This window comes from Drosophila teissieri, chromosome 3L (assembly GCF_016746235.2).
Source record: "Drosophila teissieri strain GT53w chromosome 3L, Prin_Dtei_1.1, whole genome shotgun sequence".
NCBI lineage: Eukaryota > Metazoa > Arthropoda > Insecta > Diptera > Drosophilidae > Drosophila > Drosophila teissieri.
In genome coordinates, this window is record NC_053031.1 from 17,739,428 (window position 1) to 17,766,163 (window position 26,736).

Sequence of the window (26,736 nt, forward strand, 5' to 3'; positions counted from 1 at the left end):
ACTAATACGAGAGCGAGTGAAATACGAGAAATACAAGAAAAACCGAACGTGAATCGCGAGTGCAAAAAGTAACAAAAATAGAAAGAAGAAAACGCCGAAAAATAGTACGAAAAATCGCTATAAGCAATCCTCAGTATAAGCCAACACAAAACCGGAAGAAAACGAAACTCAGCAATCGTGGTCAAAATGGTGCGGTTAAGTGCAGCCTGGAGCTGCGGTTTTTTGGCCCTGATTGCGTTGGTATCCACTGTCGTCTCCTCCACTGCGGATTACCCGGGTGTCATCGAACTGGTGGGCTACAGCAACCGCCGCGCACGGACCTACTTCCAGGAGCAGCCCCGCTCCAATCCCAATCCCAAGCCCGGCTTAACTTCAGCCAAAACCCGGGCGGATATTGAGACCGTGAAGAGGAATATCCGTAAATACGATCGCTTGCTAGAGTTGGATACGAAGAATCTGCCCGAGCAGCAGAAGGATATGCTGGCCAGGATTGTGGAGCGGGTGGCCAGGCTCAAGGAGTCCCTGGACATTGAGGAGCAGCAGTTCAACCAGCAGGAAGCTACTTCCGCCAAGAGCAGTAGTAGTACCACCACTAGCACCTCCAGTACCTCTAGTACCCAAGAATCGCAAACAGAAGCGGAAACGGAGCGGGATCAGGAGACGCTCGAGCAGAGCACACAGCTGCCCACTGGAGCCACCGAAGCTGAAACGGATCCCACCCTAATCCTAGACGAAACCACGCTGCTGGAGCTGCAGAATACGATGAACGAGCAGGCTGCCATGAGCACCATAATGAAGGAAATGCCCACGACCACGGATGTGAGTCAGCAGGAAGCGGAGTCGGAATCGGAGGCCACCGATGAGGAGGGCGAGACCACCTCCCCCAATCTGACCACCCAATCCGAGGCAGCGACCACCAGTGATGAGTCCCTCACCGATTCCACTGATCCCGATGACCAATTCGTAGCTGCCAGATCGAACAACAACATAGCGGCCATCACGGCAGCGGATGATGCCGATGGCACCACCACAACCACCGCGAATACGGGCAGTCAGCAGCGCACGTTGACCACCATGGGAAAGCTGAAGAATCGGGCCACCAAGCGACCCTTCGCCCACAAGGTCACCGCCGCTCTGAAACGAGGAGGTCAGCGTCCGAGTAGCGTGAGTGCGGCAGCTGCTAACGCGGCAGCGGCCTCAAAACCCAGTAGCAGCACCACTGCCGCCGCCAGCAGCACCACTCAAAAACAAAAATTGGCCACCAACAGCTTTCAGCAGAAGCAGCAGCAAGCGAAGCCCCTGCAAAAGGTGACACCCTCGATCGGAGGAGGTGGCTCATCCAACCCGTCCTCGGCATCTATTCCCTCGGCTACCACGAACTCAGCATCTCCTGCCCTGCCCATCGAGCAGATGTATACCCGTACTCCCCAGGCCAACATCCCATTGGCAGCAGCGGCAGCAGCAGCAGCAGCATCCTCATCCTCGGCGGCGGCAGCAGGATCAGCAGGATCGGGGGCCACGCCATCCACCTACAGCAGCCAGCATGATAGCATGGTCTACGATGGACATGTCAATGCGTCGGCCTTGATCGACAGCCTCAACACAAACGCTCGGGAGGAGTATTACCAGCAGAAACTAGGAGCAGGAGTCAACAAGGATAACAAGGTAAGGCATCCATCTATATACGCTTTTAGAAAATTCTCTTTTTACATATTGTCAAAAAACAGTTCCTACGCTATTGAGAAAAATTATTACACTTTCTAATGAAGAGAGTTTTAAGGGCTTTTCTTCGCTAGTAACTTTGTGGATAGGCCCTTCTGAAAATTCTGCAAATTATTCATTATCCAAATTCCGTATACTTTAGTTTTTGAATAAATATTAAAGGGCCATTTTGGCAGGGTGCAACTACGGTTTCTCACTTTTCTCACTTTTCTTTGTAGTGTTAAAAATTACGAACCCTTGTTCGTAACTTGTCATTTAACAACTAGGCAGTCATATTAATAGTATTCATTATTTCATTATTTTTACTATCAACTGAATATACTCCAAAACATACCTAAATATCAGGGCCAAAGATCGCTGACACAATAAGTCCTTTCCAAAATAAGGCCCCATCTTTGGCTTAATTAGCAATGACCACCAAAAACAACACAGTTCGAAGGGGAAATGTAGAAAGGGGAAAGGCGGCGAGCGCCTGTCAAGCTAGATACATATTTCCCAAGACAATGGGCTAAGTCGCCGGGACAGAGACATCTCTGGACAACGAAAAAAAAAAGACGGAAACCGTTTCGGGCTAAGCTAACAAAAACTAGAAGAACCGAAGTAAACCCCGTTGAATGTCAAATGCAGAATTATTGGAACAACTTGACTCTCAAACTATAACAACAAAGCAACAAGCGATGACAACGACAATGACAACAGCAACAACACGAAGCTATCGAAGGCACAGTAGGAGCCACAAAAAGTTTAGAGCCACACAGAGAAAAAATTGTGCGTTTATTAGAAAACATATGAGAGTACTTTAGATAAGCTACTAGTTATTTGTTTGCTATTTTAATAATTTTCAAATTGTTTCGCTATTAACAACCAAGATTTATGTTTAGGGGCTCTCTCTGCGCTTCTCAAAATGTCTAGCGAAGTGTGTGGTGTAGGGTTCTTTTGGTTTTATGTAATACAACTGAAAAGAATTATATCACATGTGTTTGATATCTATGGATTTTAAAGTCCCTAGATGTAGATATCATGCAACAACATAGGTTCTGTGGCTGATTACAAGATTATATTTCAACTGTTTTTATGTCTGTAAAGGGGTACTGACTTGGGTAGTTGGCCAAAGCTGGTCACTTGTTATAAATGGAGCGCCGCGAGGTCTTCGGCTTTCCATTGCAAATCGATTGTCATAAGCCGGAGGATAAAAGGGGGAAGGGAACAAGCTGGAAAGCAACCGAAACTTTCAATGCAATTGTTGAGTGGGTCAGTTTGTTTGGGCTGGTATCGCAGCATATCGTTTTGTTTTCTGCTTTTTGATGACATGGACAAGGGAACTGGTCAAGCCTTATTAGATACAGTCAAGACGAAAAACTGCAATTGGTGAGACAGCGATGAAGATGGAGGGCATCTGACTGGAGGATCGGCCATGATTTGGGCAGCTAGGCATCGGAATGGATGGCAATTTGTAGCCACTACTGACCTATAAAGTTTGATGTGCACCTAACAATGATGATTGCTAGTGGATGCTGGAATGACTTCGCGTTTGAGTCGGCCTGAGAGACTCTGCGCAAACAACGACATAATTTATGGCCATAGTGCGATCGGCTATCGATGCAATACGACACACATAGCAAAGCTTGTATCCTCCAGCGTCCCAACTAGCGACCAACATCATCGACAGGTTGAGCAACTTACTTACCCAGCACACGGAAACAGGTTGAGTTGGCGTTGCTAGATTCTATGCGGCCTGGACTTACCTGAAATGAGAAAAGAATTAAACTAAATGAAAATGTTTCACTTGGCCATGGGTGGTTGAGTCACTGGTTCTATGCCGGTCGTGTGCCTAATTAAAATGGCAGTCACATATCCGCACCTAAATGGGTGGCAAAGACCCCGACCAGTCTAATGAAGACTTTAATTGTTTGTTTGCTGGATCAATTGATCTGCAGATTAATCGAACTGCGCTTGTGCGGTTAGCATCGTTTGATGCCGTTTTAAGTAAAGGCTGTGAATGGATGTGATTATGCTTGACGCACTGGGAATGTTGGTGGAATTTGAGAATGAGTTGGATTAGCCTTGGGTCCGTCTGCCGGGGAAAGTTAGTATCCTAGCCTTTCATTGCCTATCCCATGAGGTGGTTCCCATGGATGTTGGATTTGATTAAACCAAAAGACACTCTCCCAGCTAAAGAGCACTAAGAATACAGCGCCTCTCTCCGCGCTTCTCAACAGTTTAAGCTTAGGCGATGGCTAATCTTGTGTACTACACAGCACTTTCGTGTCCAAATAAAAGATTATACGACTGGCTTCCGAAGAGGGCATGCAGTTAATCAATGTACGCTTTTATTTCTCCACACATACAACACCTGCTACACCCAGCATCAAGCCCATGAAAATATTCCATTCAGTAAACATATCAAACTGAAAACCACAAAGTGAAAAGTGATCATTAATTACGATTCAATGCTCAAGCATCCAGCATGTTAATGGGCTTCGAAAGGTCATAAAATCGAATCAATGCTGCTCAATGCTGCTCAAGACAACGGCGGTCAGCGGAAGAACTTTATGAGCTACCCATGATGGTCAGAGCTGGAGAGAATACCCAGAAGATGATGACGCTTGGTCAGCGGAGCGTCAAGCTCGGGGTTGGGTCTTGATTGCCGGCTGTCGGTTACCGCTAGGAATATCATAAATTAACGATTAAGCGAAAATTTGTTTACGGTTACCGCAGAGAGGAGCAAACTATGGAGAATGCCGTGGTTTGGATCTAGCACTGTGACCGCGTGTAATTAGCACATTGTTAAATAGATTTGTGTGTTTTTATCCGGCATTTGTTTTTGGCAACAATCGAAAGATGAAAGCATAATTGTTACATCGCCAACAAAAGAATTGGGCTTCGTTTCTTTGCTAATTTGCATACAAATAATAATACAAGTTGGGGAAAAACTTTCGCTGCCAGTTGAATTTACACGCTTTCTTTGCGAAACACAATCGACTTAGAACTGCAAATGGGGCTAAAGACCGAAATCTATTTTGTTTGATTTGTATAGACAAACCGATTGTGCTTAATTATGGAGGGCAAGGCACCGTTAGTTCGTTAGTTAGTGCTACGGCTAGGTCATGTCTGATTCCGGCTGCGATCTTCTTCGCATGAGTTGCAAATCTCTCCGGCTTCCCCTCAGCCTCCCAACTCCGGTGATGCAACCACCAACACACGACTTTTTCACGCTTCCAACTCGGCTAATTATCGGGGAGGATGATGAGGCCCAGAGGCTTGGCATGAGCCAAAGCTTCGGAAAGACCACCGCTCATAATAATTAATTATAGCCTTGCCGTATGCAACACACAGAGAGCCCAACAAAAATTTAACTGCAGTTTTATGCTGAGCAAAGTCAGGGGTATACTGGGTTTTCTTAAAAGCGGTGTTGTACTATAAATAATTTAGTACTATATATAACAATATATATTTTACAAATCCTCTCTGTGCGCTTCTCAAAAACATACCTAAGATAGCTTTATAAACTTCGATGATATAATATACAAGAAATACAAACGCAACAGAGCGAGAATATGCACAGAACAATCTTAAGAAGCAATTTATGCATATTAAATTGAATTAAATTACTAGAACAAAGTATTCACTATTAGCATATAAAAATAACCAAATTATCATGAAAAACTAGTTCACTAAATGGATTTATAATATCGTCAAATTGCCTGGATAATTTCACTTAACCTAAACACTGCACACGATTTGTTCGGTTAGTTAGTTCGCAGTTCGAAACTTTGCATCTGACCTTTTCTTCCAAACTATCCATGGTAAGCAGACCAATTCGATCACTTTCGACCCAACTTTCGATGGCATTTTCTTCTTATAACCAAGTTCGACTCGTGCCTCGTTGCAAAAGCAATGACACTAACAATTTCACAAGTCATAGAGCATATAATCACAGCCTTGGCAGCCAAGTATGTAACGAATGAACAACATGAAAAATAATGTTGAAAAAGTGAATTGCAGTTAATGTGGATTTCTAGAAATTATAACGAAAAAAAAAAGAGAAAATATACGAAGGCGGTGCCAAATCAAAGACAAAGGAAAACCCTCCTACGGCTCGTGAAAGAGCGTGAAATTTGTTGTCTAACAATTTAACAGACATCGGCAGCTGCCGCCGATTTTCCCTATATACTATACACATATAGAAACATGTGGACAGCGGAAGAAGGCGTGACTTGGTCAGCCGATGACTGACAACCTGGAGTAGCATGGAAAAGTGCACTTAGCGAGGTCTCTCTGTGGATCCGTGTGTGTGGGCTTATTCAACAAAGTCAAGAAAGTTGGCGGGTGGAAATGCGGGGAAGTCGAGCATGACAATTTGACATTTAGATCGTCTAATTGAAAGTGCAAAATGACAGCACAACAAATCAATGATTGTGAATAAAGAGTTCAACAAAGACATTAAAGAGAGGCAAACCCTCCTTAGCTTTAGTAAAACTCCCCTTAACCAGAGCCTTCTGCTCATGGAGGCGAATCAACATGAAAAATCTCACCAGTTATTACAAATTTTCCCCAGGCTACTCAAGACTCATCAACTCTCTAATCGAGAAGTCAACAGCTCGTACATCAAGAACTCTTTTATCCCGTAACTCCAGCTCAAACATAACAAACACAGGTTTTTAGGAGGAAAGAGGAGAACGCCCCTATCATCCGAACATGTTTTGGTTAAACATTTACCGCTTTGTTTTATCAATTGCTTGTTAACACAAACACATGCCGGCAGAGCGATGATTGAAGCTGACCGTTAGAGCAAAGACATTAGACGCCCAAAGTTATGCTAATTCCAGATTGCTCAGAAGGAAAGGCTTTCGGTGAAACGATGATAACCCAAAGACAAAGACAATGGTGATGATGATGATGCTGTGGAAAACTGGTAGCAAGTTGCAATCACTCAGAGAAAACGAATGAGTCGTTACGTAGATAAGGTTTATGATCTAGCTCACTTTGGGTATCATAGTGTTTCTCAAATAACCAATTCGTTTAGGATGTATTTTACATTTTTGCGAAGTTACCAATGATAAGTGTTTGCTAACTGTGTGCTGCATACCGACTGTATCTCAACAAACCATTATTCCAAATGGTTTAAGCTTAATAAGAAATGATATTGACATTTTCGCTCAGTGCAACGGAAGTTGCATATCTGCTATCGAATGCAAATGAAAGCAGTGATGCAGAAAGCCAAGAAAGGGGCAGAGATATGCACTCATATATGATTAGGAAAATCGAACAATGCGCCGACAATCCAATCCAATCCAGTCCAATACAATCCGGCTGGCAGAAGAAAGCAGAGAAGCCGCCAATCTTGTCGGGCTTTCTAACCAGCTTGTTTTTGTTTTGGGAAAGGGTTTTCTTTTTCGGTTTCTGCGATGATTTATTAAAACTTTTACTAGCAATTATGGTGAATAAATGGGCGTGTGGACGCCACAAAAATCTCACCCACTAATAACTGTAATTTATTTGGCTAGCCAGCGAAAATTATTTCTCTTTGATTGGTCATCACCGGAGACCATAAAGCAGAATCCCAGAAATGCGAAATAAAAGTGAAATCCGGCAAAGGGTCGTATTCACAAGACAATAGGCAAAACAAAGAGCATCAAAGCCGACCAAAGAAAGGGAAAAAGCCGGACTAAAAATAGAAGTCGAAAAGTCTTTTCAATTAAGCCAAGAACGCGGGCATATATCCATGTATTTCGTATCTAGGTAGTGAATACCCACTGTGCCCATTCCATAATTCATCGGAAGATTCGCAATTTATGGCCATGACTTGAGCATCCAGAATTGGCCATTTGGCGAGGCATTTATCTCGCCGCACGCTATTCAATTACGGAATGGAGACCCAGCTGTAGAATCCCAGGAAGATCATCAGCAAATGAGACGGAGGATATTTTGTAGGTTCGCTGAGTAAGGTAGTTAGCCAGAAGATGAATTTCAGATAAGATTTATTTACTAGGTGTCCCAAATAAGATTCTGCAACCTCTAAAAGCCCACATTAAAGTGGGAAAATCCAAAGATAACATCTTATTTTCCCATTATATTTGTTGACATAGATAGCCAATAAACATGACCATCAACTACACGATGTCTTGGCGAAACGTAAGAAAGGCTATTTTACATAAATGTCCCTCGAACTCCGGGAATACCCCTCAAATGGGACCCTAAAGATCATGCAGATCGTGTTGCTACAAGACATTGATATACTAATGAGGGCTGCACTTTCCATTGATCGCTCTTTTTTCCACAACGAAGAAAGAGTGAGAGTGTAAATAGTCATTAGGCCGACTGCCAAAAACCAACTACATCAAGTTCGGATAAAACAAACCTGACACTTAAGGGGGACTAAAAAAAATGTGTAGGACGATGCCGGCGAAATGCCCAACTCCATTGGCATCTCGCTCAGCGAAAAGACTCACGACCAAATTAAGATCTCACAGCATTTGGCAAACTAATTGCAAATGTCTTTACTACAAGTGAGGGGGAATCCCCTCGAAAGGCCCACCGGTTGGAACAACTGCAGCTATTTGCATTACAAAGACCCGAACAACCTATGAGATACTTCCAACATCTTTCATTCCACTTGGCCCCCGCCGAACTTCATCTTCATCAGCTTCTCGATCCTGGCCATCGAATTTGTGTCTTTGTTTCGCGGAGTTTTTGGCCAAGAGACTCAGTCTTTGGCTTTCTTCTGCAGCTCTCTAGCAACTTTCTGCTGCTTTGGCTTTCTAGGTCGTGTAATTGTACAAAAAACTGCAACACAACAGCGGCGAGGAAAACCAATTGCATTTAAATCACATTTTTCTTTGTTTTTGTTTTTTATATATCCAGCATTTGTTTTGTTTTTTGGCATCTTGATGGCTAATTCAATTGGCGCTGCTGCTGCCTTTTGCTACAGCGAATTGATAAATAATTTATAAGACTGACGAGAGGGTATACAGGCCATTTAGCATTTATGGTCTATAAATTTAATACCCAAATGCACTTTTCGAAATCATCGGAACCAAGAAATAACCAAACTCAATTTTGTGGTTTTCGATTCGCTCTCGTTGGCCGGACAGTCAGATGATCCAGATTATTTGCTCAATTTGTGTGGCTTTTAATTCGAAATAAGTTAGATCCGTCAGAATTGGATAGAAATCAAAGTGACTTACTTACCAAATGGCATATCCCTGGCATATACACAAACAACATTAATTTAATGACTTTAAATTCAAATAGCATCGACTTCATTTCCTTAAGAGCCTTAAATTATTAACATGCTACGAGATAGAATGGTAACTTACTTTTGTCACCAATTTATTTCAGTAAATAATTTGCACAAAGCAAATGCTAATGCTGCATTCTGAAATATGTATGCTGTTGACTGCGCAGACTACTACTCAAATTCACATTTATTTCTGGGCCAACTAAAGGCCAGAAAATCTCCATTACAAGGGGCATAAGCATCATGCCCGACGATAAGCCAGGCCATTTGTTAACAATTTTATAACACAGTGGCTGCCATAAAGCAAGCCCCGTCGATGCCAAGGAGCAAGCTCTACTCCTCTCTACTCTAGACCAAACAAATTATGCAGCCCGCCCCAAACGGGGAAAAGGCAACTTTTTGCGCATTTCAAGTTGGGGACAGGGAATTACAATTTATAAGCACAACAAGAAAGCATAAATAAATGCAACAGCAGCAGCGGCAGCCAAAGTTGCAACACAGGACCTTTGGAAGAGGGGCCACCACGCCCACGAATTAGCAATTTAAATGTCCTCCAAATGCCACCCAGAAAAATGCTACCAGTGTATCAGGACTTGAAAAACATTTTACACTACAGAAGATCCTACCTTTGGCCGACTGCCCGCTCCACAGAGCACTTTCTACGAAGTGAGACATAAATTTGAGACAACTGCAACACTCTGGCAATCTGAAGTAAAAGTTGTTGGTTGCTCCACAAAAATCAGCTGGCAATAAATACGATAGCCACCAAAAATGGGAGTATTACAAACGCTTCGCATTGTGGATTTGCCATTCAAAATACAATTTTCAAACATTATTTCGATCGTTGATTGCATTCACCTGTCGTGAGTGAGTGTCTGGGGTGATTGAGATTCGAGTTTTGAGTGGGTTAAAAGACGCTGGTTGCATGTTCGACATCGTCTGAAGGAGGAAGGCCTCTCTCCATCTTTCCCATTAATTGCAGGCGAGCATAGAAATTGCCGAATTAACGTTTGGCCCACAGACCTTTTTGGGGGTCAAAGTTGCTCTCGACCGCAAATCGAGTTTTGATTTTCGAATTTATGGCTCATCGCCAAATTACCGGATTGCTTTCTTTGTTTTGCCCATGGTTTTCTTTAGAAAGTGCAATTAATTTGTAGATCTTTGATTGCTCATCTGCGATTAAAATTAATGGCAGCAGGCCGACGATGAGATTGGCTCCACAAATAATACGAAGATAGGCCGAAAGCAGTTTCCAAAAGATATAAGAAAAATCAATTTGAAATTGATATGGAAATGGAAATGTGAAATTGTAATGTGTATCAAAATATTAGTTGATTAATGTCCAAGACAAGCATTCTTTTCCTCATTGTTACACCAAAGGAAGAAAATCCATTTAAATGGTTAAAAATGTGTGCAAACTCAGCATCGAAATAAAATCAATTGGAACTCTAAAACTATCAATCAACTTGAAATTTAACTTGAAATTCCACAGCTGCTCATCTTGCAATCAAAGCTCTTGAACAAACAAAAGCAATACAAATCAGAGTTGAAAACATGTTCATTTTCCTTTCTTTGGTTAGCTGTGGAAAATTCGAAGTGCATTTGACTCCATCAACTCCACTTACAGCCAGTGTGGTCAGGTTTTTTTGTTTCTCGTATTTGTTTTCGGTTTTTTGTAGGCCATCTACCGCCAACACTGGCACACTGACAACCGATGTGGCTGCTGTTGCAGTTGCCGCTGACAACTTGACACAATTTTTAATAAGAGACGACGACAACGAGGCACAACACAACACAACACACAACGCGCCGGTGGTGGAGTGTCAATTTCCATGGCCAGGAAAACCGAAACCGAAGAAAAAGACAGCGCAAATGGGGAAAAACGTATTGGAATCCGCAGCTGGAGGCGAAAACTCCTTGAACCCAAACTCGGCTCAAATCAGACAGCCACCCATCGATATACTCGTAGTGGGTATCAACCCATTGGAAAGGCCTTTTGCCAGCGGATATTACAAGTGCTTGCCGCTGCAGTATGGATAAATATTGTTTTAGCATTGCTGGAACTTCAGAAAGTTGTGGGTTGTGTCAGAGCGATATGCATTTGTGTTGGCCAGCGTTTGTCCGGCCATTTGTCAGATAGTTCCACAGCTACAGCTACCACGTACTTTCCCAGAAACAGAAGTTCCTCGAAGGAGGACCCCGGCTCAATTATGTGCGAAGATTCCATCGAAATCATTAAAATAACAAATTGGCCACGATACGCAGCACACCAAATGGACAAAGCCGCAAAACTCCTTTTTGGATTTTGGTTTGCCAAAGAAAATTGAGTTGGTCAACTGCGAGTGCGGATAGTTTTTGGAGGGAGCACTGGTTGTGGTGGTTGGTGGTTAAGTGGCTTGGTGGCTTGGCAAACCGCAAATTGCAAATAGCAAAATGGTGCAAAAAGGGTACAAACCGATGGCAGGCTTCAAATACGGTGTGTCTGACTGAGTGGGTGGGGGGTGGCTTTCAAAAAATGCGCTTTCTAACTGCAGCCACCCGTTCCCATATCCCTATCATCATGAAGTCATCGAAGTTTATCATCATCATCATCATCTTCATCATGGGGCACAGCCGAAAAGCAAAAGTTTCTTCATGGGCTAAAAGCGTGTGCGATGGGCGTGGCATTTGAAATGGAAATTTATGCCACAAGATGCAAGATACAAGCCTCGACCAAAATGTGTCATTTGTGGTAGGGTAGTCTCCTGGAGATTCCTGGCCAGACAACACTAATTGAGTTCAAAGATCGCAGAGCATAGGAAAAGTGGGAAAACTCGCAACTCCGTGGAACGGAGCCCAACTTTTGCACACTTTTATTAATCGTTTCTGGCAAAAAGGCGAAGGCAAAAGCAGGCCGAGTTTCCAAGTTTCCCAGGCACCCATAACACGACCGCATCTTCAATCAACGTCATCCATAGAGTCCACAGACTGCGGTTCCGAAAAACCGGACCCCAGGATGGCCGCGAAAATTAATGAGCGAATCCCTCGCCCTAGACATTTTTTACATAGGCGGGCAATATCGAGTTTGACTGCTCTCGCATATGGATATGGCCAGGATGGATGATGGGCAGGCGCAACAAAGTAGTCCGCATCCCAAATGGTTGCATTTGGCCATAGGACACATCATGATGATGACGACGACGCCAACGAGGATGGATGTGGATGTAGATGAGGATGCCACCGATTGTGACAGGTTTATGCGCAGCGAATTGCTGTGAAACTCAAATAAAATAGTGAGAAGGCCTTCAGATCAGAGTTGCCAGGAGAACTAGGAGGCTGGTCGCTGGCCTCCTAAGTCTTAAAACATTATACAGCTCATAAAGTGCTCATGAATTAATGAGAAAAATACTCATTAGAAAGCTAAACTGCGTTCGGCTGATGATTAGACGAAAATTCGAAAGACTTCAAACTTCTATAACTGTACTTCCAAATGCATTTGACCAACTAAAATAAATATTTTGTAGGATGCCAGGAAAACCACAAATGTGCAGGGAAGTTAAATTTAGTCAGGAAATTCATAAACTCTAACACATAAAAATATCCCGCTCGGTGCAGCAAGTGGCAATAAAACACGATTAGCGCCAACGCGTAAACCTCAATTCGCTGGACTCAATCCTCCCGTTTGGGCAAGACCCAGTGGTGGAGGCATCCTCTCCCAGAAGGCGACTCCACTTGGTCGCTCCAGCCTCCAGCCTCTGGCCGCCGACTGCCGGTTTGAACGGTTTGAAATTGAGCAGCGGAGTTGGGTAATTTGATAGGCGACAACTAGCCAGCCACGGTTACAACCGTCAACCGACAAACGCCAACGGACCTGCGGTGGGGCAATGGATCTCTGGAGCTATTGCCGTGTACCTATGGAGCTGTGGTGCTGTTGTGATGTGGTGCTGCAGCAGAAAGTATCTCAACGTGTGCGTATCTCTTACAGTGCAACAAGCAAGTGCAACTAATAAATTAATGTGCCTGCCAGTGGAGAATGGAGAAAGACTGAGGCTGCGAAACTGGGGGCCTTGTAACCACTCATAGTTGGCTGTCACCTGGCAAAATGAAAGCTACAATGCAAGCCAACCAGCCAGCCAGCCATCGAGCCAGCCAGCCTTTTGATCATAGCGTGCTAAATTTGCCAAGCAGGCAGTCAGGCAGCCAGGCAGTTGGCATGTCAATGGTAGATACAAGATACATTCGTATCGCTACAGGAATGCGCTGCGTTTGCATACGAGATGAGGTTGAGCTGCACTGCTGCTGCTGCTGCTGCGGATGCATCTGCATCTTGGGTTGGTTGGGGAAGAAGAAAAGAGGGCTGACCTGCATAACGGTGCTGCTGAAGATGAAGATGAAGACGGAACGAACTGCAGAATGAGCCCAGAAGACTCTCCGATCCGCTCGATCTGCCGCTCTTTATCATTATCCATAATAATAGAGAACCAAGACCGAGACCGAAACTAAGACTGAGAAACTCTGGAACTCAGATATCCAGAGAACCAGAGACTCGGAAACCCAGGCACTCAGCTCAGAAACTCACAGAGATGCAGCTTTCATAATGCTGTCCATTTTGATTATCATTCACTTAATTATGATTGATAGCTGTAAATGCCGAGCTCAGCCATGTATCTATTAGATACCATTCTTGGCTGCCGATTGGGTTTACTGTTAAGCTCAACGAACGTATCTGCTCGGTCCATTTTGGTCCGGCGATCGCCAAATGCAAATCCAAATTGCCCTCGACTGTGGAAATTGCCTTCTACGAGAAAAACACAAAATCTGTCGCACATTACAAATGACCAAAGGAGTGAAGATGTTGGCCAGATACATCAACGTATCTACAAGTTCTTCTCCTGCCATCTCTCTACCCAGAAGAAGAAGATCAGAAAAGGGTTAGGAATTCGCTTTATATTGCCGACTTCGAGTTTTTACGGTCATAGGAACATTAGTCGTGGTTGTCTGTTGTTTTGAGGAGCAAGTGGTGAAAAACTACCTTTCGAAAAATACTTTCAGTGTCAAAGCATTGGTAAAGAAATACAGTTTAGTTTAAGGAAATTCCAATATAAAAGAAAAATATTTGCAATTTCCAATGGCAACACGGAATTACATTTTAAATACGTTGTTGAACAAAGGGAATAAAATCATATCATTAGCTTAATCCGGAAGCCTCCGATGGTAAGATATACGAGTATAAACTTGTATGTCTACTAAAAAAAGCATTTAAAAGAATAATAAAATCGTTTGAATCACACTTTCAAAACAAAGGCTATGTCCAAAGCTTTCCGTCATAAGTGTCGGTAAAGTGGCATTTCCTTTGAGCGGCCTTTTCACTGACCACCAACTTGGGTACCTGGAAACACACTCGCATTCCAGTCTAAGCTCGTGCAACTCGTTGCAAGTTGGCTAATACAGACATTAGCCAAGTGTAATAGCTCTGGCCCAGAAGAGGAATCACTGCAGCGTGTTCCCTTCGAAGCGGAAGCTAATAATTAACACAGAAATAAAAAACACATCGCACTGATAGAGGGAAAAATGTAAAGTGAAAAATGGAAAATGCAAAGCGCGTAATGTCGGCATCTTTATCTCTCACCTCTTTTTTTCGCTGGCCTCCGTGGTGGAAAAAGCCATGCGAAAAGTAAATTGTCAGATGCAAAACAAAAGCCGAAACGTAACCCCAGGGCCTTGGGGGGCGTGGCAGGGGGCGGTGAGTAAGATGTGCAATGTGCGCTACTTTGATAAAACAGAAAAAATGGCAAGGCATGGAAGAAGAACGCGAAGAAAGTCCAATAAAAGAAAGTGTTTGGCCCCAAGGCCCCAAAAACCAAAGAGGAAGATGTCGGCGAATAGAAGAGCCAACCTACTGCACATTATGTTAAATAGAAGACTCTGAAGAACCGAGACAAAGCAAACAGCTGCAGTAATTAGGCACGACAAAGGAATTATTTGCAGTCCCTGGATGTTTTCCATTTTAATTTGAAACCTCTGCAAAGTAAATAGTTCATTTAAATGAGCTCTTAAAGCATTTAGTTGAGACGCCTCACAAAATAAAACCATTTGCAGACCCCGAAGAAATGCAATGTTAATCACTTATTTTTCCCTGGCTTAAAATTTATAAACGAAATTCGCTTTCTTTATTATTGCATTTTGAATACTAGTTGGCGTAGATTAAAATTTAAATTTCAATTATAAGAGAGTTGCCCATTTGCACCAGCTCATTTTTATTTGCAATTTTGTCTTAATGATTTGAACATTATTTTGACACAACCCCATACTAATTTCGCTTTCTTTGCTTCTTTTCTTTCTTTCAGGTAAGCATCTCTCCACCGCAATGACCATTTAGAGTACGTGATTCGGAAAACAAAGAGGAGACCAAGTGCCTAGAAAAGTCCAGGTTTTTGGCCCCCCAGATTGGCGTAGAGTTTATTATGCGTTTTAGCGGTAAAAAGCGGCAATAACAACAAACAAACCAAAACATTTTGACCGCTTTGCCGGACTATTGTTCGGGGTAAACGACCAGACCTGAAGTATGGGCCATCAAATGGTTATGGATTCTCTCCAAGCTCCCATACTCTTCCTCTTCTTAAGTGAATTTGTTCGACGTGTTTGCCTTGAACAAATATACAAACAAAGCGACTGGATTCGGGGCCTATTTGGGTTAGTTTTTATGAGTTAACTGCGAAAGAACGCCGAAGAAAGTGATAGCTACTCGAGATTTGAATGAGGAAAGTGATTTTTAATAGTATTTTACATGAAAGCGAACAGGAAAGGGAGAATGGTTTTAATAAAACTTGGTAAGCAAAAGTTTCAATCAAAGCTAAAATTATTATTTACAAATGAGATATTAAATAAGTATTAGGATATCAATATTCGTTTCTAGAATTGAAAATGTGTTGTCCGAACTCAAAAAGATTCACCATTTCAATACACTATTTTACCATTTCTAAGCAAGACTAATAATAATATAACAAAGTTAAGTCTTGCATATCGATAAGAATTAACTGAGAATCGGCAGAAAGCCGCACCACCAATTCAGTTAAAACTTTCCAAATTTCAAATGTAAGCCTATTTCGGGCATAAGAAGCCATATTCCGAGCATCCGGCTGGCCCCATATCTTAATATTACCGACTAATGTCAGACTTCCCCTTGGTATCATGACCGAATCGTTACCGTAATGGCAGCAACATTAATTCTGTCCCACAAAGTGTCCCAAACAACGGAGGCCAGGCCGGAGCAACTCATAAACGTGCATTAAAGACCATATCATAGCCGGCATTTAAAGTCATTAAAGGTTCAACAAACCTTAACCAACGAGCCGAAAGAACTGTTCAGGACCGGACCAGACCCCGACGGCCACGAAAACTAGAACAATAAACTCGGCCAGCAGCAGCAGTGTTTAAAAAAATGAAAAAAAAAGAATATATATTGAGAAAAAACGCCCAAGTAACGAGAAGGGGGCAAGAAATGTAAAAATATTATTATTACGGCACTGGGCATTAAAGCCAAATGTAATCCGGAGCATCTGGGCAACAGGGCTTATGACCAAACACAGAGATACCCTTTCTTGGCCCGAATGGCATTAGAGCCACACTAGAACAAATTAACGCTCGCTCTGCGGTTGACACATTAAACGGATTCTGATTCCGACTTCGATTCAGTATCATCAACATGGCGTAGATGACAATTATGAACACGTCTTTGGCCGACGACTTGAATTGGGTATGGAATGTGGTGGTTGCTGTTGCTGTTGGATTATTCAACAATTTTTTCCATTATTCATTGCCAGCCAAATCATGTAATTGCCTTGTATGCATCTTGGTTTTTTCACTGTGCACAGAAAGAAATAATCTTCACCGATACATAAAGGTGCCAATTATTTTGTTGAATATTTCATTTTTTATTGAACTGTGCCTTAGAGCTTTTTCTCAAATTGTAGTTATATAAAGTTAGGATCATTAGAATGAATAATCTCTTTTTTGTGTGCATCTGCTACCTCTTTGTTGCAATCTGTATCTGCAATCGTCATCTTCATCGCGGTGCGGCACACCACAGCTCCCCTTTGTTTGCCGTTTGACAAGTTATGCGCGGAAAAACAGCGCAGAAACAAAAAATTGTAACACCGCCTAAGATGGATATCAGTTACGCATGCGCAGCGCAGAAGGCCGCATCTACAAAGAGCCAACTTTGGCCAGCGTTCAGCGTTCTGCGGCCTGAATGTCTAGGAAAGATCTTGAAAGAGCAGGGGGCTCAAAAGAGCACGGCTCCGTTTAAGATGCATATAGGGAAGAGTGGCTTGGTTTAGTTCAAGTTGAATATCAACCGAATATGTTTTTTTACACAGGTGATTGAATGAGAAAAATAATTTAAAAGAGTACCAAGGCTTAAATTTACAATCCATTTGGATTTTAATGTGGCAGATTCAGATTCAGCCACCTAAAGCAATTTATGACCACAAAATTTACCTCTTAGGGGAGTAGCTAGGAAATTTTATGCAGCAGTTTAACTATTTTACAACAAGCAAGGCACAATCATTTTTGTTCCCAAACAATAAAAATGACATTGCCGAAATGACATTGCCAAAAATGACTTTGGCATAAAGCTCATTATAAAGTAATTTTTTATTAAAGAAGGAAATTTTACTACACTTATTATTACTCCTCACGCTCTTCATAAATATTAAATAAATGTTAACTACGCAATTAGTCTTCCTCATGAAATTTTTATGATGAAGGATCCATAAGCAGAACTTAACCGGACACTCAGTTCATATGCAATATATCCGCTGGCCTGCAGATTTTCCCCCAATAACTGGGCATTCTTGTAAACGAAAAAAGATCGGCAATCAGGCTGTACAATTTATTTAACATTTTAATTACAACCTGCGGACATAAACAACTTGAGAGTGTTGAGAGTTTACGAGAGCTTGGGGCTACTCAGAAAACACCAAAAGACCAAAGACCAAAAAGCCATTGAAATCGAGGAGGAGGAAAAGGCCAGCTGGAGGTTCCTACACACTGAGGTTGTGATTGTGATGCGAATGACTTTTACCGGGTTTTTGGTTGGATGCTGGATGCTGTGCGGGATGATGATGGCCAAAGCAATGATGATGATAATTATCAATTGGACGGCGCAAAGAGGAAAAAGCGTTAGGCAAACAAACAAATAAATAATGGTAAACAAACAAACAAATAAACAAACGGCTTTGTGCCGGGATTTGCATGAGAAACTACCGTTAACAGGGGTAAAATAGAAAAAAACACAATCTCGAGTGAAATGTGTAAGTGTGCAAGTGTAAGGTTTTCGGTAGCTTGTCGTGTCAAATAAAAGAAAAAGGTCTGGTCCGAAAAGCAAGATACATCCGTGAGTAGACAGACAAACTACTTGAAACTTCACGCTTTATAAATAACAATAAAAACAAACCTAGCGCGCAGAACTTCAACGAAAGTACTTGAAAACTAAATTTCGGTTTCACTTCGAGCATAAAATTAAATAACAAACAACCTGAGAGGGAGAATGCTTTAAAATGGCAACTAATTTTCAGTTCTTTCCCACTGAAAGTGGTAGGTGTGAGACACACGAAGACTTTCACGTAATTAAATCAAATTTCGAAATGAAAATGAAAATTATTTATTAATTGCGGCTGTAGCCATGCAAATTTCCATTGAATCTGAAGTCTTGAGCGTTGAGACTTCAGTCTTGAGTCTTGAATCTTGAGTCGCTGCAATTGAGTCTGAGAAGTAGCTTTATCCGTAGTCAAAGCGGTGAAATTTCATGTGACTGTTTTTGCTCCACTCCTGAATCTCTTCAAGCTGATTTGAATAACAAGTGGCGGGGTTTTCGCATCTGCAAGATATATAGATACAAGCTGGCGCTGCTGTCGCTTACATGCGTTTAGCTTCGGCTCCTCGGTTTCGCCGTCTCTCTCATTAAAAGTAAATTTCGAGCTGCTGGCATAAATCAAGCCTCCAAATGGCGACTCGGCTTTAAGATATATATTCGCTGTTCAGAGTGCGCAAAGCAATGCGATGGGGCTAAGTCTCCTATGCCCGGAGGACTTGAAATCCGAGAAGTGCTGCTGACTGCAGGACTTGTTTGCTAAGCTTGTTAGGTGCAAAAACAAAGGCTGAGAAACTAAAAATCAACTTGGCTGTGAAGTGAGGAAGACAAATGTAGCTATTTATCATTTTAAAAATAGCTCATAAGCAAACGGAAGATAGTTTGGGTGAGACTTTGGGGCAGTAACTCAGGATTTTCAATAACTTGATGCCAAAATAGTTTACTGATTTTACCCATGTGATAAAAAATGAATGAAACTGCGAGTACATGTTAAAACTATACAAATTACTTCAGCTTCAATCACTGCAGAATATTTAAATTAAAGAGAACAACATGTTTGCAATGAGTTGAAATCAAATTCGCATAGAAATATGTGCAAGTGTTTCATAAGTTTTACTTGATTATCTCACGAAAAACCATAATACCTCAAGGAACTCAAAACAATTCTTTGCATCCTGGGTCATCAATGGCAGCTAATCAAGTGGCAATCATGGCCATCGAAACAAGTCAATAAGCCAGGCATTCATCAGCAAACAAATCACGCATACGTCGTGTTGCACACAGCTTGTTTCTGCGATTGCCACTGCAATTTACTGTTTGTTGTTTGCTATTTACCATGCAATGTTGTTATGGAACAAACAGAAAGAAAAATTTTCCACGTCATTTGGCGGGGCAAATGGCAAATAGGAAAACAAATTAGCATCCAAAACCGAAAGAAAGAGTTGCGAGTTGCATAAAAGGAAAACTTTAAAGAGCCATTCGGCACTAAAGGAAAATCAACGGAAATGTCACTTTCTTTTCAATCAAAACGCAATTCATGGCACTCCAAAAATACAACAAGAAACAGGAAAAGAGTGGGAAAAAACCCAAAACACGAAGTGCAGAAAAAGAAACACAACCCGCGAAAGGTCGCGTCGAGATTCCGACTCCGAGTTGCAGTCCAAATTGCAGGAAGCTGGCATCGGAGAACACGATTTTCAAGTGGCACTTGGGTGGGCAGGGGCAGCAAAAAACTGAAAATCCAATAAAAACAAAAAAACTAAAAACGAACTGGAGGGACCGGGGAGTATCTCCTGCTAACTGCCACCGGCTGAACTTTAACCTGTGTGAAAAGCGGACAACAGAGCAACACAGCAACACAAAACGCTTTAATTTGCAGTTCGTGGAAAATTCTTTTGGCTTAGGGCCTAGTTAGGGACTTCCCCTCCGATCCACCAGCCCGCTGCATTGGTACACGGTAAATATTTAAAAATGTACTTAACCAAAGTGAAAGAGACAGGCAGCACGGCAACAAGGCAACACGGCTGTGGAGTGGAAACAAAGGCATTGGCGGCGACAGTTTGGACATTTGGACAGAAGCGACAACCAGCTGACGCCAAATAGGGAAACGGAAAAGCTGGAAAAGCTCGAAGAGCTCAAAGAGCTAGAAAAGCCAAAGTACAAGCGGCAAAAATTCAATAATAATGGTCAGGGTCAGTGTAAATCACTCTCTTGCCAGAAAGCAGGCCTACCTGACAGTAGGTGGCTGAGTGGCTGAATGGCTGAATACCCGAATGAATGAATGAATGGCAAATGACTGACATGGGAAGTACCGTTCAGTGCGGTACAGGCGAATCATGGCCCGGCAATTTGGCCTAAACCAAAGATGCTTTCTGTTCAATTATGTGCTAAGTAGGAAAAGGGAATTGTTTGAGTTTCAGTTGAAGCTGGAGCTGGAGCTGGAGCTGAAGCTGGAGGCTCCGCGTTTCGAATTCGGGGCGCTAGAAAAAGGAAAATGGGGTTCAAGGTGCCTGTAAACTAGATCGATAAATTGTCAGCCAAATGGAAAGCTGTTTGCAGCGCAGCGTAGTCGAAAATTGAGGTAAATAAATTGAAATGTTAATGGAAAAGTAAAAACAAATAAAAGACAAATAAAAATGGATTGAATTATAAAATTGAACAGAACTGAACTTGAAGTAGTTTTAAGTTAGTCTAGCCACTTTTCATAGGCTAAGATCATTAGGTCTCCTAGGTCTCCAACTGCTTAGCCTTCTCATTTCCAAGTATCCCCTTACACGCATTGATAAACAAGAAAACAAATTACAAAATAATTAAAAACTACCTAGAAAGGAAAAGTAATGCAGCACATTGAAATGGAAACTACCATCAAATGTGTCATGAATGCCGACTGAAAAGTGCCCCAAGTAAAGACTTAGAAAACTGAAGTGTGGAAACTTTTTAATAGTCAAACAAGGGGAAAGAATAAATGAAGGGAGAGGGTATCCTGAGTTCCCCCAGCTGTCGGTAAAAGTTTCCCAAAATGAAAAACAACTTGGGGAAAACACACTGGGAAATGGTCGCAGGAAGGAAGTGGCTGATGGGTTGGGTCAGGTGGGATGGGACGGGATACGAAAGGGAGATGGCTGGAAATTACAAGTAAAAGTGCGTTTGGCAGTTTGCCCGGTTACCCAGGGTTACCTACCATACACATATGTATATGTGTATAAATATATATATAATATATATGTTATATACCCACACTCGACATTACGTGTTCCCCCTCAAGTTGCATCAATTTCTTAATAACTTTGTTCCCCCTTCCTCGGCGGAAAAGGCGCGTTGCAACGCGATGCAAGGCGAGCCAAGCAATTTTGTGTGGCATTATGTGAGGGTCTCGTTTGCCATTAACCTGCTTTGGCCAAGGCAACTCAACTCCCCACTCAACTCGACTAAACGCGACTCAAATCAACTCAGCTCGAGTCGCCTCTCCTCAGCTCAAAGTGCTTGAATGGCTGGTAGGAGACCATCCTCACTTTTCCTTTTGCTTTTTTATGCTTTATCCGTTTTCGCGTCTCTCGGAATTCAAAGACGACAACCAAAAACGCCACTTTGAATACCCTTTCAGACATCATTGATTTATATGGAAGGATTTGATTATTTTCTCTTATTTTAACAATTACCATAGCTTTTATATTTACATATCGCATAGGGCTAGGGTAGGGAAAATATAATATTACTTTATTTACGATATGCAAACAAGAACTATCTTTAGGTTGTTCGAATTAATTGCAACTTCCATAGATTCATGTAGACAGCTTTCAGCTTTTACGTCTTTAACAATCAGTTGCTAGCCAAGATAAGACTATACCCCACTGTGCGAAATGAAAACTTTTGGCAGGGCGACATGGTCTACATGGGATGATGGAATGTGGATGGGTATAACAATCCAACTGGGGGAGCGTCAATTTCGCACTTCATCCACGCCAGAAAGCTGGCAGTAGACAAACAACACTGTAACACCTCGACAAGACACCTTTTTCCTCCGAGGAGCAAACATTTGCCAGCCGGCCAGCAGAGCAACTTTAATTGCTAACCAAATAGAAGAAGGCGAAAACTAGAGGAGCAGGAGGAGGAGGAGGTGGCAAACCCTTTTCGCCACATCAATCAACGGGAGCTGAATCTCATCGTACTCATTGGTCCTTCTCCCTTTGCAGAAAACGGCGACAGCGAAACCGACGAAATATCATTATTATCCGCACAATCAGCACATCTATCTGCTGCCCGAGTGTGCCATTCAGCAAGTTTGTAACGCCGTCTACGTGAGATTGAACTACACCCAACCACTGTGCGCCTGTCCATCAAGGTGAGTTGCTAGATTGGAAATGCCCTGGAAATTGGACCTACCCACTTGTCACTCCCGCCCCCAGGCTCTAATTAATCCTGCGAGTCTAATCCTCTAATCCTGCTCATCTGCTCCACAGATATCGTGATCCCTGCTCGGCCAGTCTGAATGAAGATGATCAGCATACCACAAAATTGGTTGGCGATACTAAGAAGAAGGTGAGCTCATTCACATTTCATACCAACCGAGTTACTCGGATAATTGCCCTGGGGCCACGACCGTAGGATCCCTTGGGAACCGAAAGTGCAACTGACAGCAGGCATTTCCAGATCATTTGTTAGATCACTCTCGGTTGATCATTAGTTCAATAGATGGTTACAGGTTCTCGCTGGCACGACTCCGGATCTCTGGGAAGTCGAAATCGAAATCTTCGCTGGCTGACCACAAATATAATTTGATCTATTTTTAAATGAGTTAGTGCAAGATGGAATCAGTGGAATCATTGGTAGTTTAATAGAGCAGATTGCTGACAAAAGACACGAATTTCATGTTTTGTAATTGATCAAAGCTCGGATGATTTTTTCGTAAATACTTGGCATGGCATGGGAAGTAGTCAATGAGATGTATTAGATCGATCTGAAGGTATTTTTATTTACCTTTCCGTTTTTCCAAAGAATGCTTATTGAAAAAAAACCGATATCGCTTTTACGCTATTAATTAAATAACAACTTCCACACTAATTGATCATTTAGAGAACCAACTTCAAATGAAAACTTCTTTGGAATAAAGAAGTAAATACCGAATGTTTGATTAAATGAAGCAAGTGGCCAAGAAAATAAGCAACAACACGTCTAACTCCTAGTAAACCACAGAATTATCAATCGATTGATTACTTAGAGAAGATGAGTGCTTCTTAGCGCAGACACTCCTTGGAATTGCACGAAAGTTTCGCGGGGCAGTGGTCAATTAAAGAAAATCACGATGCCTGGAAGCCAGCAATATATCATTTGATCAGTTGAAGATCACCCCCCTCGGCTGTTTGGCCAAACCAAAGGAATTGAGCCTCATTTGCTGGATTAGCGAATCGTAAAATTGATTTCTCGAACCGCATCCCCAACTCTCGCTGGAGAGGAACTGCTTCCCAGCCAGCCGAAGGCACGATCAGTTGGCCAGGTCAGCTTCCCAGATCACCTTGTGGATTGCAATGTTATTTGCTTTATGGCCTGGCCGTGATCGGCTCCTTCGCCCGATTTTCCCTAGATTCCCCCACGTTTAATTGAGTTATAAACGCAAAGCAGCGTGGCTTGGTAAATGTTCAAATAAATTAAATAATAAAAAGCATTTCTAATGGCTTAATGGTCGCCTAGAGTGCTCCGCGTAAAAGGTGTGTGGAGTGTGGGCAGTGCGAGACATTGTCATAATTACACATCACTTCACTTCACCGTTAAATGCAACACTTGCTGTTGCTGTTTTGCCATTTTGCCATTTTACCATTTTGCCGGAACTGTACAGCAAATTATGAAAATGCGTTTAGCTGGAAAACAGAAAACAAGAGCGGGGCGTTAGGAAAAACTGGAACAGCCGGGCGGACCACATTAACCTGAATGCCACAGCCAATGAAGCGAGCGGAAAACGGTTGGAAAAATAGAAAAAGGCGATGCAAAAGAAAAGATTTTCCCAATCGACTGACATGCAAACGAGCGCCGCAAGAGTCAATCAAATTAACGTTCGGCTGTTCGGCGAACAGCACTTACAGTAGCCCAGGCTGTAAATCAGTTAAAAGGACAATCAGGTTGGCCAATTGAAAGCGTAGCAGAACGGGCAAAGTCGAAGCAATTTGGACAGCAAAGTGTTTGGACCTGCCCACCGGCCTTTAACGTCTGGCAGATCTCCAAATCAAAGCCCTGGGCACTGGCTGCTCCTGTTTTTCCGCTTAGTTTCCACCTCGTATTTAGTGACAGCTTGTTCATAGCGTTTAGCATGCCTGCTTTCAATTTAGAGTCATGATCGGGATCGAAATCGGGATGGGGTCACTTTCTTTTTCTCCATCCTGCCCTGTGGGCCAAAGTGAATGGCTAGTGGGGCGTACTATTAAACCAATTCTGCCGTCTAGACAGACTGCACTAAAGCTAAATATGGGTTAGACCATCCGCGGCCATAAAGGAGTTTTGCCTTCCAAACATCTCAGACCAGTTAAAGTCGTGAAGAACTGCACAAGGCTGTAAAATCTGAAGTATTTTTAAATTTATGATCTTTTATATAGAAGGCTAAAATGAAAAATTGAGTTGCAATTAAAATCCTTTGCAGCTTTCAAACAGAAGGCTAAAATGGAAAATTGAGTTGCATTTAAAATCCTTTGCGGCTTAGAACTGTTGTGCTGTTCTTGCAATAAATTGGTTTTTAGTGCATTCTCCCTACACACCCTCACCACACCCTATTTTTTATGTTTCTCATTCAGGCCATCACGTTGGCCAAAACCTGCGAGGCCACCACCGAGATGCGCGAGTGCCGCTCACCCAAGGATTGGTCCCTTCTGGCGCTCCAAAACACACGAACTGGCAAGTCGCACTACTTGGTCATCTGCCGCTGTCCCGACCACTTCAAGATGGGTAAGTTCGAGCATGTACCAACCTTAGAAGCCAACTAACAATTATGAGGTATAAATTGAAGCCGGCTTAAACGCTGTTACTATTAAGTACAAAATGAAATCATATCTATCCTTTGCAAACTACTAAAACGCATACATTAAACAACCATCGTATATACAAGTATACATTGTATACAAGTATACAAGGCTTTACTAAGTATACATTAGAGTCTTAAAGATATAGATAGTAAAATAACAAATTCGCATTAAATGTATTGAACTTTTCAGAGGGACCCATGGCCCATGACCAGCCCACCTATGCCAGCGTGCCCGGAATCCGAGTATTCGGCATGATGTGTGTAAAGCCGGGATACTCGGTGCGCAAGCCCAGCAACCAGCCACCCAAAAGGTATCAACTCCAGAAGCCGTTCTATCGCCCGTCTGTGGGAACCACCGTGGGTGGCCAGAAGGATAGCTACGGCAGACCCATCTACGGTGGTGGCAGCTCCTCGGGCAGCTCGGCCATCAGCTCCAACTACCAGCCGCAGGATTCGAGCTTCCAGAACGGAGGAAGCAGTTCGTACCAGTATCTCAACCGACCGGAGAGCGGCGGCAGCCACAGCTCCGCCAACTTCCGTCCGGATCAGTTCTCGATCAACAACTTCCCGAGCAGCAACTACGGACGCAACAACGAGCGGCGCGGCGATCTGCCGCCCATCGAAGCCATTTCGAGTGGATCGGGAACCGGCGCCGAGGAGCAACCGAGCAGCAGTACTCCCGCGGCAGAGGAGGAGGCCAGAACCACTCTGCAGGCAGAACAGGAGGCGGAACCGGCGGCCGCAGCAGTTCCAGTGGCTGCGGAACTGACCACCACGGCGGAGGAGGCTGGACTCGGAAGCCGGACCAGGCGATCCCTACCCGATACGGACGACTATGAGCCGGAGTTCCCGTGGGATCGCGTGCTCGAGTTCCAGCAGAGCATCATTTGGGACTAAGTTCCGGAAATACCAACCAACCAATCCTAGTAGATACAATTTCAATAGCACAAGGCGACATTTCCGGCGACTTTAAAACTGTGCAAAAATCAACTGTGACTGAAGTACGAGATGAGAAACACGGAAGTAAATGGCTTCGATAAGCATAAAGTTCGCGTCACGTAACGTCTAGCGCAACGTAACGTAACGTAATTAGCTAAGCTTTTCATAATTTCAAAAGATGTTTTTAGGCATTTCACTTGGCATTTCACTTCTTCCCAGCGTACCACCATCCCTCTTAATTTATATATTTATACATGTATTTATTTACAAAACAATTTACGAATTAATTAAACAATTACAAGTGCCCGGGCACGATCGCACTAATTGTTTAATTAATTTGTTTTGCATTTAAGCGTAAACAAGGCCTCAACTTTTTAAAATAATATTTAAAGATTTAAACGAATAGTTTAGGTGCAAAACTGGAAACTATTTACAAAGGAAACATATGAACAAAATGATAATTAAATACAAAACCAA

The 26,736-nt window shown here is 42.7% G+C and overlaps 2 protein-coding genes across 2 annotated transcripts in view; one reads left to right on the forward strand and one right to left on the reverse strand.

The window, feature by feature from the left end:
- LOC122618158 (elongation factor-like GTPase 1) overlaps window positions 1–26,736 on the reverse strand; it is a 75,026-nt gene that overhangs the window by 45,029 nt on the left and 3,261 nt on the right. The window lies entirely within an intron of this gene.
- Window positions 187–26,433, forward strand: LOC122618159. The gene is made up of 5 exons (XM_043794327.1): window positions 187–1,665; window positions 22,508–22,656; window positions 22,775–22,853; window positions 25,094–25,244; window positions 25,511–26,433. The coding sequence occupies exons 1-5, from the start codon at window positions 187–189 to the stop codon at window positions 26,215–26,217; spliced, it is 2,565 nt and encodes an 854-aa protein (XP_043650262.1). The 3' UTR covers window positions 26,218–26,433.